The 12691-nt window shown below is 36.2% G+C and overlaps 1 protein-coding gene across 1 annotated transcript in view; it reads right to left on the reverse strand.

Moving 5' to 3' along the window:
• Positions 1-527: 527 nt before the first annotated feature.
• The window catches only part of ACTR6 (ARP6 actin related protein 6 homolog), a 17617-nt gene continuing 5453 nt past the window's right edge, over positions 528-12691 (reverse strand). The window contains 7 exon segments of the mRNA XM_006084099.3: positions 528-2136; positions 5097-5235; positions 6877-7048; positions 8104-8182; positions 8277-8375; positions 11267-11323; positions 11415-11550. Of these exon segments, the coding sequence (XP_006084161.1) occupies positions 2007-2136; positions 5097-5235; positions 6877-7048; positions 8104-8182; positions 8277-8375; positions 11267-11323; positions 11415-11550 (812 nt within the window). The 3' untranslated portion in view covers positions 528-2006.

Genomic DNA, 12691 nt, shown 5'->3' on the forward strand with positions numbered 1-12691 from the left:
AGCAATAAAGTTTTCAAAATCAGGCAGGTGTTGAAATGCATGGAAGCTTTGATGCTACAGATAAAGGATTAGGCTCCAGGTTCATTAATTTAAGAAATGAATTTTTATGGTCTCAAAAAAGCATTATGAGACCTACTGGTACACTGTATTCAGAAATTCCAGTCTACTGTAGTAAGGATATGAACGCATATGCATCATCCTCGGTAGAATATAACAGAAGACTTCAGGTGAGGGCATGTTTTAGGAATGCAGCCTTGAGGAATGCCCAGTTCCTCACAGCAAAAACACCTGGCTGGTAATGATAGCATTCTACCTGACCAAGATGAGATCCTGACAAGTCAAGAAAAGCCCTTTAAATGGGGCTTATCTTTTTACCTCCAACCACATTACCTTGAAATTCTAGCACTGTTCAACTGTATGGTTGCAAAAACTTGTTTTATGCTACCAGCATCTTTTTCCTACAATGTCCACAAATTGTATGTTAGTAACTGGGTATCTTCAAACTCTATAATGATAACCAGCCTAGGTCTAGGAAGGACTCACCTGGCCTTACCCCAATACGATCCAATATATAATTGTAGTTAGTACACAGCTCTTTCACCCTGCCCAGCTTCGGTCTCTTCACCTTAATTTTCCTATGGGAAACTTCCTTCGTTTACTCTAGGCCCGTGGTCGGCAAACTACAGCTTGCGAGCCACATGCGGCTCTTTGGCCCCTTGAGTGTGGCTCTTTCTAAGCCTTAGGAATACCCTAATTAAGTTAATAACAATGTACCTACCTATATAGTTTAAGTTTAAAACACTTGGCTCTCAAAAGAAATTTCAATCATTGTACTGTTGATATTTGGCTCTGTTGACTAATGAGTTTGCCGACCACTGCTCTAGGCTGTCTTAGTGGGACTGTCAAAGTCCCTAAAGCCCTGGGGCAGGCACATGATCCCAAGTTGGGAGAAGAGACTGGTAGGAATTTGATTGATGAGCACAGGCCAAAGACAGAAAATACAGAAGCTGAGATATTTTGATGGCAGGGCTCTGTAAGGATTGTCTCTTAGTTTCTATAATCTAGATGCCTAAGGTTATCTGGTTTTTCTTCTCAGGGCTGTTGGTCCAGCCAAAATCTTTTTCCTAGATTTTCTGAGCTGTCCTCTGTCCTGCTGATAAATGTTGTTTCACTTAGGATCGCTCTAGTGAGTTCCTACTGTTTGCCATCAAAGAAGCTTACCTGACCCATTCATTAATGTCACTGTAAGCTGTTCCCTTCAATTGGAAAGCTATGGCCTTTAACATCTTAATATACTTACTGTAGATTATATGAGATTTCAAAACTAAGCACTAATATTTGTATCAAGTTGAACAACCCCAAGTTAACTTCAAATTTACTTTAATCCCCCAAAATGGTGCAGTATTTTTATGAGTGAATACACTTCTGCCAACACAGTAGTGACCAAAAACACTTTAGTAAACTGGCTTTAGTCTCCACATTTTCAAACTTACTCTAAGTAAAAAATAAACATTAAACACACAGAAGAATGGTCTTTACAACTTTAGTATATACAAATAAGAATGACAAATTTAAAGTAAAATACTTGTTCTAAAAGAGAAATCATACCAGACTGAAAACACTTTGGCTAATTCCTAGACACAGTCACACAAAACTACCTCCTGAGGAAAACTGACCAGCGAGACAGTTAAGTCTCTGCTTTCAACTATAAAGAATTAAATCTAAAATGCATTCACTCTTTCATCTTCTAATGAAAGATAACATACTCTCAGAAACAGCATAAGCATTGTTTATGGTAATGTAGCTCCTAAATGAAAATATGGGCTGAGTTACAGTTCACTTAGTAACCAAGCTGAGAAACCTTTGAAAATTACCCCTAGATCAAAGTATTTACATAAGTTCAAGTCTTTCTCTTAAGATAAAAGGTAGCACAGATCCTTAACCTTTAAAAAGAACGTTTAAATTAAACCTTTGTCAGAACCAGTCAAAACTTTCTGAAATGTTACTTAAATATCAAATTTCTCTTCACAGACGCTATGTCCATTTTCTTCATAATCTTCTCTTGTTACCACCATATCTTCAAAATCATCATTCTCTGATATCAATTTTCCTCCTTCCCAGGCATAAGTAATAGGGCTAAAAATAAAGGTAATATAAATGAATCCAGATGATCTTATAAAACTAAAAGGCAAAAACATTAGTCACTAAAATGTAGCAGAAAGTCATTTAAAGTATAAAAATAATCATAAACTTCATAGGACTAAAGCAAACTCAGAAAGAAAGGAATCTTTATCAACATTACAAATAGTTATTCTTTTGATTTTTTTTCCCTGTGCCCTGAATCTATCTATAATAATAAAAGCGTAATATGCTGATTAGACTAGACAGCCGAAAGACCTTCCGGACAAAGCCGCGGCTGTGAGGGCCGAGCCCCTTGCATGTATTTCGTGCATCGGGTCTCTAGTTCTTATAATAAAAAACAAGAATACAAGCAAAAGATTAAAAATGCATAAAATGAAAAACACTGTCATAACTGAGTCTAACTTCTGTACTAGTATGCAGCAAAGATATGTCATCACACAGCAATATAGTTATTATAACGCCCATTTTATAAGTCTGGAAAATAAGGGCCAGAGAGATTAAGTCTGGAACTAGATTTAACTGGAACTGTTATCACACAGTCTGTGCTTTTGCTGCTATACTCTGTTGCCTCTAATAAATGAAACATTTAGAAAACACAGTGCAAGATAAAGAGTTACATGGTAGGACATGGACAGTAAGTAAAACTAAAGCATGTTAAACATTTAGTTTGGCTTTATTTACAAGCAAGGTTATATACTTTGTGTCATAATGCAATTCTATTTCTACTGTTCCCCTATCCCCAATTCAGTTTCAAATCTAAAAAATGAGAAAGAAAAAAGTTAATGTTTTCCTTATTGTACTTATTGCCATTTCTTTTTTTAAAAATATATTTTATTGATTTTTTACAGATAGGAAGGGAGAGGGATAGAGAGTTAGAAACATCGATGAGAAACGTCAATCAGCTGCCTCCTGCACAACACCTCCTACTGGGGATGTGCCCGCAACCAAGGTACATGCCCTTGACCTGAATTGAACCTGGGACCCTTCAGTCCGCAGGCCGACGCTCTATCCACAGAGCCAAACTGGCTAGGGCCTTATTGCATTTCTTAATCTTGGGGGGAGAGGAATACACACACACAAACACACACACACACACACACACACGAGTAGGTGGGCAATAAAGATTTGATGAATAAAGAATAAAACTACTTCTGTGCATCTCTTAGCCTGTAATGTGTACACAACTTAAATTTGAAATGCAGGATAAGACCTGGCCGGTTTGGCTCAGCAGATATAGCCTGCGGACTGAAGGGTCCTGGGTTTGATTCTGGTCAAGGGCACATGCCCAGGTTGCAGGCTTAATCCCCAGTAGGGGGCATACAGGAGACAGCCAATCAATGATTCTCTCTCATTGATGTTCCTCTCTCTCTCTACCTCTCCCTTCCTCTCTGAAATCAATAAAAATATATAAAGTAAACAAAATGCAGGATAAAACTTGGCCAGTGTGGCTCAGTTGATTGGAGCATTGTCCCATATACCAAAAGGTTTTGGGTTCAATTCCCGGTCAGGGCACATAACTACATGGTGAGTTCAATCCCTGGTCGGGTCACGTATGAAAGGCAACCAAGTGATGTTCTCTCTCACATCAATGTTTCTCTCTCTCTCATTCCCCCTCTAAGCTCAATATGCATACTCTAGGGAGAGGATTAAAACAAACAAATAAATAAAATCCAGTACGCTTCATACTCTAAAAAGAGTATATGAATATCAATGATGATAAAAATCATTTCAATATCTAATGGTAGTTTATTCTTCTACCTGATAGCTATGAAATAAGTAATCAGATGAGGGCCTGCTATAGGTTTTGAAAATTTCTACTTGAGCTTTAAAACAAAACTCTAAAATTAAGTCAGGTATGTGGGGTCTCTGCCACTTAAAACTTGGGAGGGAGCAATTATTAGACGTATATTTTGTAAGAGCTCCTGCCTCAAGGTGAAGAGAACTGGGTTTTGATTTGGTCACTGCTATCAAATCGCTGTAAAGCCTTTGCCAACTTATGAGTCCTTGCTTCTTTATTTACAAAGTAAGAACATTGGACAGGATGATGTGTAAGCCTTCCTTACAGCTCTAAAATTCTGCCTTAATTTTTTTACCAATAAAGTAGAAATGATATCTGCTTTTTCTCATAAAACAGGGTAGGGGAATATATATAAAACAGTTTTGAATTTAACAAAAACTAATTACATTTAAAAGTTAATTTAAAATGTTTTAAATTATCTTAAAACATTCCAAAACAACTTATGAATGGACATAACTTATCTCAATGGGTAAATTCTTAAATTTCTGTACTTGATAGAAACTCTCAGGAAATGACACACCTCAGATATCTCAAAAAGATAATAACCTAATTGCTCTGCCTATAAAAACTCTTAGGAAAGAAGACTGACTTACTACAGGGAAGTGATCTCATATTAACCAAGTGCCCATCATGTTCTAATCATTATGGTGGGCACTTAACATACTTCATAAGACTGAATCTACTAAAATGGAAGGTTTGTCACTTCAATTTTGTTGTTGTTGTTGTTGTTGTTAATCCTCACCTGAGGATATGTTTTTCACTGTTTTTCTCAGAGAGCATGGAAGAAAGGGGGTGGGGAGAGGGCGAGGGAGAAGGAGAGAGGGGAGGGAGAGAGAGAAAGAGAGAAACATATTGATTGGTTGCCTCTCAAATGAGCTCCAACCGGTGGGGGGCTGGGGGGGAGTGAACCCGCAACCCAGGTACGTCCCTTTGACCAGGAATTGAACCCGAGACCCTTCAGTGTGCGGGCCAATGCTCTAACCACTGCACCAGCCAGGGCTATCACTTCAATTTTTGAGTAAAGGAAAATGAGGATCCCAAAGGTGAAATAAACCTGCCAACAAGGAAGAACCAGGTTTTAAACTCAAGTCTGCTTTATCCAGTCCACTTGATCTACAGTCTGCCATGTTTTGTGTCTATATGAGCCAACACTTACTTTTCAGGCAGCACAACAGAAACATCATAATCTGTTGGAGTGAGACATCGAACTTCTGAGTAAACCCGATCCCTAAATCCTGGGAAAAGGGAATTTCCTCCTGTCAAAACAATGTTTCTAAAAAAATGTGGCTGCATTTCTGTAAAAGAAAAAAAGGGAGAATGGAGAGAAAAAAGACATTAGAAAATCTGTTTACCTATCTTCATGGAATAATAAGGATGAGGGCTTAGGTAAAAGCAATTGGGGATTATAGGTACTGGTTGGGAAACCATATAATATTTTTATAACCATATAAATTATAATTTCTGAGATTTTATAATGATATTACAGATAAATAGATATATTAAACAGAAATATGACCTCTAGATATTGAACAAAGACTACGGTAAGGGGCTGAACTATGGGCTACTTACTATAAGCTGTAACATTATATATATATCAGTAACATTCTACTAGCAGACATTTGATAATTATAATTGTTCTTCCCTAAAATGGAAGGAATCTTTGTGTAGGTTGAGACTGAGCTAGTGAAAGATGAAAAGGAGGTCCTTCATGACATTTTAACTTCATGCTATCTCACTGAGACAGGTATTTAAGTATGTGCAATACTTAATAGTGAAAAATACTCATAATCTATAGTAATATTTAAAGAAAGGATTTTGTTTCACACTCATTAAAGTTACATGATGGCAAACATTAAGTGCCATATGGTCAGCCAGTATTAAAAGCCTATGCAGCACCCCAGGGAAATTTATCAAGAATTACAATACTGAACCCTTGCCAGTTTGGCTCAGTGGATAGAGCGTCAGCCTGCGGACTGAAGGGTCCCAGGTTCGATTCCGGTCAGGGGCACATGCCCTGGTTGCGGGCTCGATCCCCAGTGGGAGGCGTGCAGGAGGCAGCCGATCGATGATTCTCTCTCATCATGGATGTTTCTATCTCTCTCTCCCCCTCCCTTCGTCTCTGAAATCAATAAAAATATATTTTTTTAAAAAATTACAATACTGAGTACCAGCGCAAAACAAGGAATGAGTATATATTGACACTGAGTCTCCTGGCATGACATTAAAGGAGTATAGTATAAAATGTTGCATACCTCATGACTGTAACTTTATATAAAGTATGAAATTAATATGAAATATTAATATGAAAAGTTATTAATATGAAAATATATTAAGGTGTTGGAATTATTGACTTTCTTTTTCATTTTTCCTTTTTTTAAATATATCGGAAGGAAAGGATTTTGCATATGCTTGGTTTTCTCCAATGCCTAGTGTTTCTTATGAACTAGGAAGACATTTTCAAGATATAAAAGTACTTTAACACTCGAGAATATTAGTTAAATCATGCTTCTGGAGAACCCAGACTTCACTCCGAAGTATCATACTTCAATCTCATTAAAATTATATCAATCCAAATATAACAGAAAGAATAAACCAATCCTACCAACAGCTGAAAACCATTCATTAAGTTGCTAAGTTATAAAGTCATGTTCTGTGCAAAGGTGGGTTAAATTAAAACTTTTTCTACAATAGATATGATAATTTAATACTCCTGGAGAATTTCTTCAAGTTTAAGTGTACAATAATGACTTTTTCCCATATGAGATGTATAATCTGGGACCAATAAAGAATTATGCAAGTATGTTATTGGATCTGGAAATCTCTACAAATAAAAGACTTGCTATTTCCTAAAATTATTTAGAAGAAACAGATGACTTCTCGAGTTCACATAAGGTTTTGTAAAAATATCATTACTACTCAGTATTTTAACTATGTACCTTCAGGTAAGTTCTGAATTGAATACACAATAGCTTCTGGAATTCCCATTTCTTGAATTCCTATATCAGAAGGATTAAAGAGTATTTCTGGTACAGCAAATCTTTCATTGGCCAGACGAAGAATTTGTTCCCCAGATTTATATTTTCCACTTAGCACCATCTCTTCCCTTGGCTTAAAGTAAAAGATAAAATGTTTACCACATTATCTAGATCACACGACGAATAACATTTAGTAATATGTAATACTAATATATTAACATGTTCTTGGAAGTTTCAGGTTCTCAAAAGTTAGTAGTTTTCTCTCCTGTTGCCTAAACTACACAAATAAATAATTAGTGACCCTAACATAGCTATTCCCCCAAAGATAACCTGGCTTTATTCCACACATTTTAAAACAGAAAGAAAGGAACAGATGAGGGGAAACTTCATAAAGTACTTATAATAGTAGACTGATTGCCATTTCCAGAGAACAAAGAACATACTCTCAATAGAAAACACTTATTGTCTTATGTTTCTTCCGTTATCTACTTTCACTCCCCTATTGCTTATTGAACACTGTGGTTCATTCTATTGGGATATTTCCTTTCCCTTGTGCAAAAAGCCTACATCTTTACATTTATTATTTATTCAATCTTATTTAAAAATCTGTTTCCAAATGACTTAAACAAATATATGGGCATTACTACTGAAATTCTCGTTATTTTCTGCTAACCCACCCATCTGTGAGCTGTGTTCCTGAGGGACTAGAAAAAAAAAACTCCTTCTACAATATTCTACATCATTAAAATAATATTTCCTCTCAATTTTACTAAGAATCATCAGCTTTTCTAAATTCAGTTATAGACATTCACTTCATTTGACTCATATATGCAATTTTCCTCCCATAATAGAGTATATCCTAATCCTGTATGTAGGTATAAAAATACTTAAAATATATAAAAAGAAATATCAATAATTCAGTCCTGGGTCAACTGTATCAATATTCACAACAGGCAAATAACCAACTTCTGTTTATCTCCAGATTTGTCATTCAGCTGACAGTTCTTTTTCTAAATAACTTTAGTGAGACATTTATTAATCATTTATGCACTTGTAACTGGAAAAATGGCCACCAGGAAGGCAGCCAACCAACAATTCTGTTAAGACTCCACTAATCCCAGCTGGATACTTTTCAAATCTGACTGAGGTGGTCACTTGAAGAAATATAATGAGGACTTTTCAAATTACCTTACAAAAGCCCTTTTTAATTGTACTAAAGTCAGGCAAAACATAGTCTATCATTACTGTATTTTCTTCTCCTTTCAACCTGGAAAACAAAATAGAGACTTATGAAATATTTTAACTATGTATAACATTCCCAAGAATCAACTTCCCAATTCTTAGATTACCATTATACATACTTGGCAATATCCATATCTCTATAAAAATCCTGAGACACATAGCATACATCTTCTTTCACTTGATTAATCACGTGTGTTTCATCCATAACATGTAACTGCCTAAAAAGAAATAAAAATTTTAAATGGAAAAGAGCCCCGGCTGGTATGGCTCAGTTGGTTGAGCAATGTCCTGTGCACCGAAAGGTCATCCGTTCGGTTCCATCCCTGATCAGGGCACATGCCAGGGGGGTGAGCTAGAACCCCAGGGGGAGGGGTGCAGGAAGCAGCCAATAGATGTTCTCTTTCTCTCTCTTCCTTTCTCTCTCAAAAACATTTTTTTAAAAATATATTTTATTGATTTTTTACAGAGAGGAAGGGAGAGAGATAGAGAGTTAGAAACATCGATCAGCTGCCTCCTGCACATCTCCTACTGGGGATGTGCCCGCAACCCAGGTACATGCCCTTGACCGGAATCGAACCTGGGACCTTTCAGTCCGCAGGCCAACGCTCTATCCACTGAGCCAAACCAGTTTCGGCAAAAAAAAAAACATATTTAAAAAATGACATGGAAAAGATTTAAATATAACTTATAATGATCATTTAAAATACTTATTTCTGGAATTAAATTTTCAGGTAACTAATTTTTTAAAATAGTAAATTCTTGAATGGGTAAAATATTTATAACTTTATGAAATACTTATTTCCATTATTATTATTTTTTATTTAAAACTTTTATTGTTGACACTTGCAGATGTCCCCCATTTTCCCCTCCTTTGCCCACCTCCACCCAGCCCCATCCTATTTCCATTATTTCATTTTATCTCCACATTATCCCTCCAAAGGCAAATGTAAGTCCAATTTAAAGAAGGAAACTGAAAACGTGTTAAGGGGTAAGGTTTACCCAATTAAAGAGCAAACTTTTTCCTCCAACCATTCTGAATAGAATCTTGCTTTTAACTCTTTGCACTTTCTTTTCTGATTACAAAAGTATTGTGAGTCAGCACACAGTACCTGGCATGTAGTGGATCCTTAATAAATATTTGATGAGTAAATAAAAAAAAACCCACAGGTTTAATGTATAAAGATTTGTAAAAAACAAAAATATAAGGTTACTTCCTTTGAATATTTTTGTGTACATAGATTATATACATGTTTACTTTTTATGTTTTAGATTAAACATTATCTCATGAACATTTTCTTATGCTATTACATACTCTTTAAAAATTATTTCTTACTGCCCTAAAATATTCAGTCAGAGGGATCTGTTAAAATGTATTTGTCGATGTTCCTAATGTTGGAAGTTTAGATCAGGGAGGAAAGATACCTGTGTGTTTATAAACATGGACTTGGGAGCCAGAAACTTAGGTTTAATCCCAAATTAGTAGCCAAGTTACTTTATCTTTTTGGGACTACAACTCTTCAACTCTAAAAAGGTAATATTGACAATTTAACATAGCTGTAAGTTTATCATTCTAATCATATATATAAAGTGTTTAGCATAGTCCCTGTACTCAATAAATAATTTTTGCTTCTGCCCCAGCCAGCTTGACTCAGTGGATATAGTGTCAGCCAGCGGACTGAAGGGTCCCAGGTTCGATTCCAGTCCCAGTAGAAGATATGCAGGAGGCAGCCAACCAATGATTCTCTCTCATCATTGATGTTTCTATCTCTCGCTCCCTCTCCCTTCCCCTCTGAAATCAATAAAAATATATTTTAAACATAATAATTATTATTATTGCTTCTATCTTTTTGCTTTTAACAACATAGTCATATACACCATATTCCACCTTCTCCAAGATGCACAAATGTACCAATGAAAAGAAAGAAATGCTAATTAAACTATGACAATTCTAAGGTACCAACGATTGGAAGATCCACCTCAATTTCAAAGTTAAAATGTAAAAAAAACATAAACTCAGGAGTAATGAAATATAGTACTTTTATCTATATCTCTGATTATTATGATTATTTATTCATACTCTAAAATGCAGAATATAAAATACTTAGTCTCTTGGTATACTGCCAAATTATTTACCAGAAAAGTTATTTCAAGTTGTGCTCCGATCAGCAGCAAATGAAGAGTGCCCATATCACAAATCTACATCATCTTTTGAAAAAGTTCGATAAATATGAATTGTTAAATGGTATTTTAATGTGCATTTTCTCTACTAAGAAGTGCCATGAGGAAGAGGAGTTCTTGTCTATTTTGTTAACTCATGTATCCCCAGCTCCTCAACAAATAACTGATAAGGATTTGAATTAAATCTTTAATTTCTACAGGTGTTTAACATTTTTTTATGTCTGAGAATTATCCATATATATCCTTTGCATGTAACTCTCTAGTGATCATCTATCTGTGCCACTGACCATTTGTTTTCTGAGAATTACCTAAATAAGGGTAGCTTTCGTATGGGTTAGTAAGCGCCCATAATTAATAAAGAAAATAATACTGTCATATTTGTTTCAGTTTTATGTTTATCTTAGTTTTATTGTTTTTTTAAGTATATTTTTATTGACTTCAGAGAGGAAGGGAGAGGAAGAGAGAGAAACATCAATGATGAGAGAGAATCACTGATCGGCTGCCTCCCGCAGGCCCCACACTGGGGATCGAGGCCACAAGGCAGCATGTGCCCTGACCAGGAATTGAACTGTGACCTCCTGGTTCATAGGTCGATGATCAACCACTCAGCCACGCCGGCCAGTCTCCTTATACACCTTTTAAATTTGTTTTACAATCCACATGTATAACATTTATCATTTTAAAATATTAATATATTAAATTCTGTAGAATTTGGGAATGTCTTTTTTAGTGGACAATACCATTTTAAATGCTAGAAAGCTTTTCGATTTAAACATCGTTAGTATTTATATATGTGATATAGCTTTTTAAGCACTAATCATATAGAAATGCCCCCAGAAGTTACTTCTACGGGTAAAGAATAATTTTAAGTTGCTTGAAAAACTTCATTGCCAGCATCCCATCCTCCCAAAGAATAAAAGTTAAGTATTACCTATAAGATATGATCTCCTTTAGATGATTGGTTAGAAGTTTCCCTCCCACATTTATCCTAAAAAGGGAGAATGGAAATTTGGATCAGTTTACTACACATTTTTCAGTTTTATTTCTAAAAAATAACATAAAAATGAAATGCAACTCACCGAATAATTGCTTCTTTTTTCTTTTTACTTCTACAATAAGGAACTATATGTGTAAAGGAGTACCCACTATCAACAATGATACAGCATAATTCGGAGGGGTTATCTCGGAAATACCTATGTGCACTGAGAGCCCCAGCTATTAAAAAAAAAAGGCAGAGAGAAAAAGAAACATTTTAATTATTTTAAAGCAATAAAGAAAGGTAGAAACTAAGGCAAAGACAAATGTTTTCTTTTGTTTATAAGAAAATGTTAATTTATTACTATATTCATAACTCTGTCAAAAGTTCCTTATAGTGTTTAAACTTTCAAATATCACTTTTTTGTGGTAAATATAAATTTGGGATCAATTTTTAAAGGTCAATTTTCATTTCATAGCTTATAATATAATTTTGACAACAGATAATTTTACTGAGCATTCATTACATGTTGGACACTATACTAAACTCCATTGAGTATGTGTGCTTTAAATCTCACAACAATCCCGTTTTATAGAAACTGCAGCACACAGAAGTTAAATAATGGCCCAGAGTCATACAATTAGAACCAACCAGAGCCAGGATTCAAACCTACGCAGTGTGACTTTAAAGCAGAGCTTCTCAACCTTGAAAATATTGACATTTTGGGCCAGATAATTCCTTGCTGTTAGGGCTGTCCTGTGCATTGTAAGATGTTTAGCAGCATCTGTGTCCTCTACCCACTAGATGCTAGTAGCATTCCAGACACTGCCAAAAGTCCCCTGAGGAGCAAAATCACCTTTGTTGAGAACACTGTTCTAGAGATTCTGCTCTTAACCAGAATTCTGCTCTTAGTACTAGAGGCCCGGTGCATGGATTTGTGCATGGGGTGGTGGGGGGATGTGCCTCAGCCTGGCTTGCACCCTCTTGCAATCCGGGATCCCTGGGGGATGTAGCAGTGCACCAAGCAGCAGGCGGCCAGGGCGGAGTGTAGCCTGGGCTGGATGCTGCACTGCTTGGGCTCCTCCAGGCCGGATGCACCTGCTGCCGCCACCGCTTGGTAGCATTACCACGCAGTTGGAAGAGGCTCCTACTGCTGCAACTGAGCTCACCAGCTGTGAGCCCACCTCCCTATGGGAGAGCACTGACCACCAGTGAACAGCTCCTGCATTGAGTGTCTGCCCCCTGGTGGTCAATGCACATCATAGCAACTGGTCGACGGGTCATCCACATCGTTCGCTCTAAACAGTTGCTAAGCCTTCTATATATATATGTGTGTGTGTGTGTATATATATATATATATATATATATATATGTATATGT

Source organism: Myotis lucifugus, unplaced genomic scaffold, assembly GCF_000147115.1.
Source record: "Myotis lucifugus unplaced genomic scaffold, Myoluc2.0 scaffold_10, whole genome shotgun sequence".
Classification (NCBI taxonomy): domain Eukaryota; kingdom Metazoa; phylum Chordata; class Mammalia; order Chiroptera; family Vespertilionidae; genus Myotis; species Myotis lucifugus.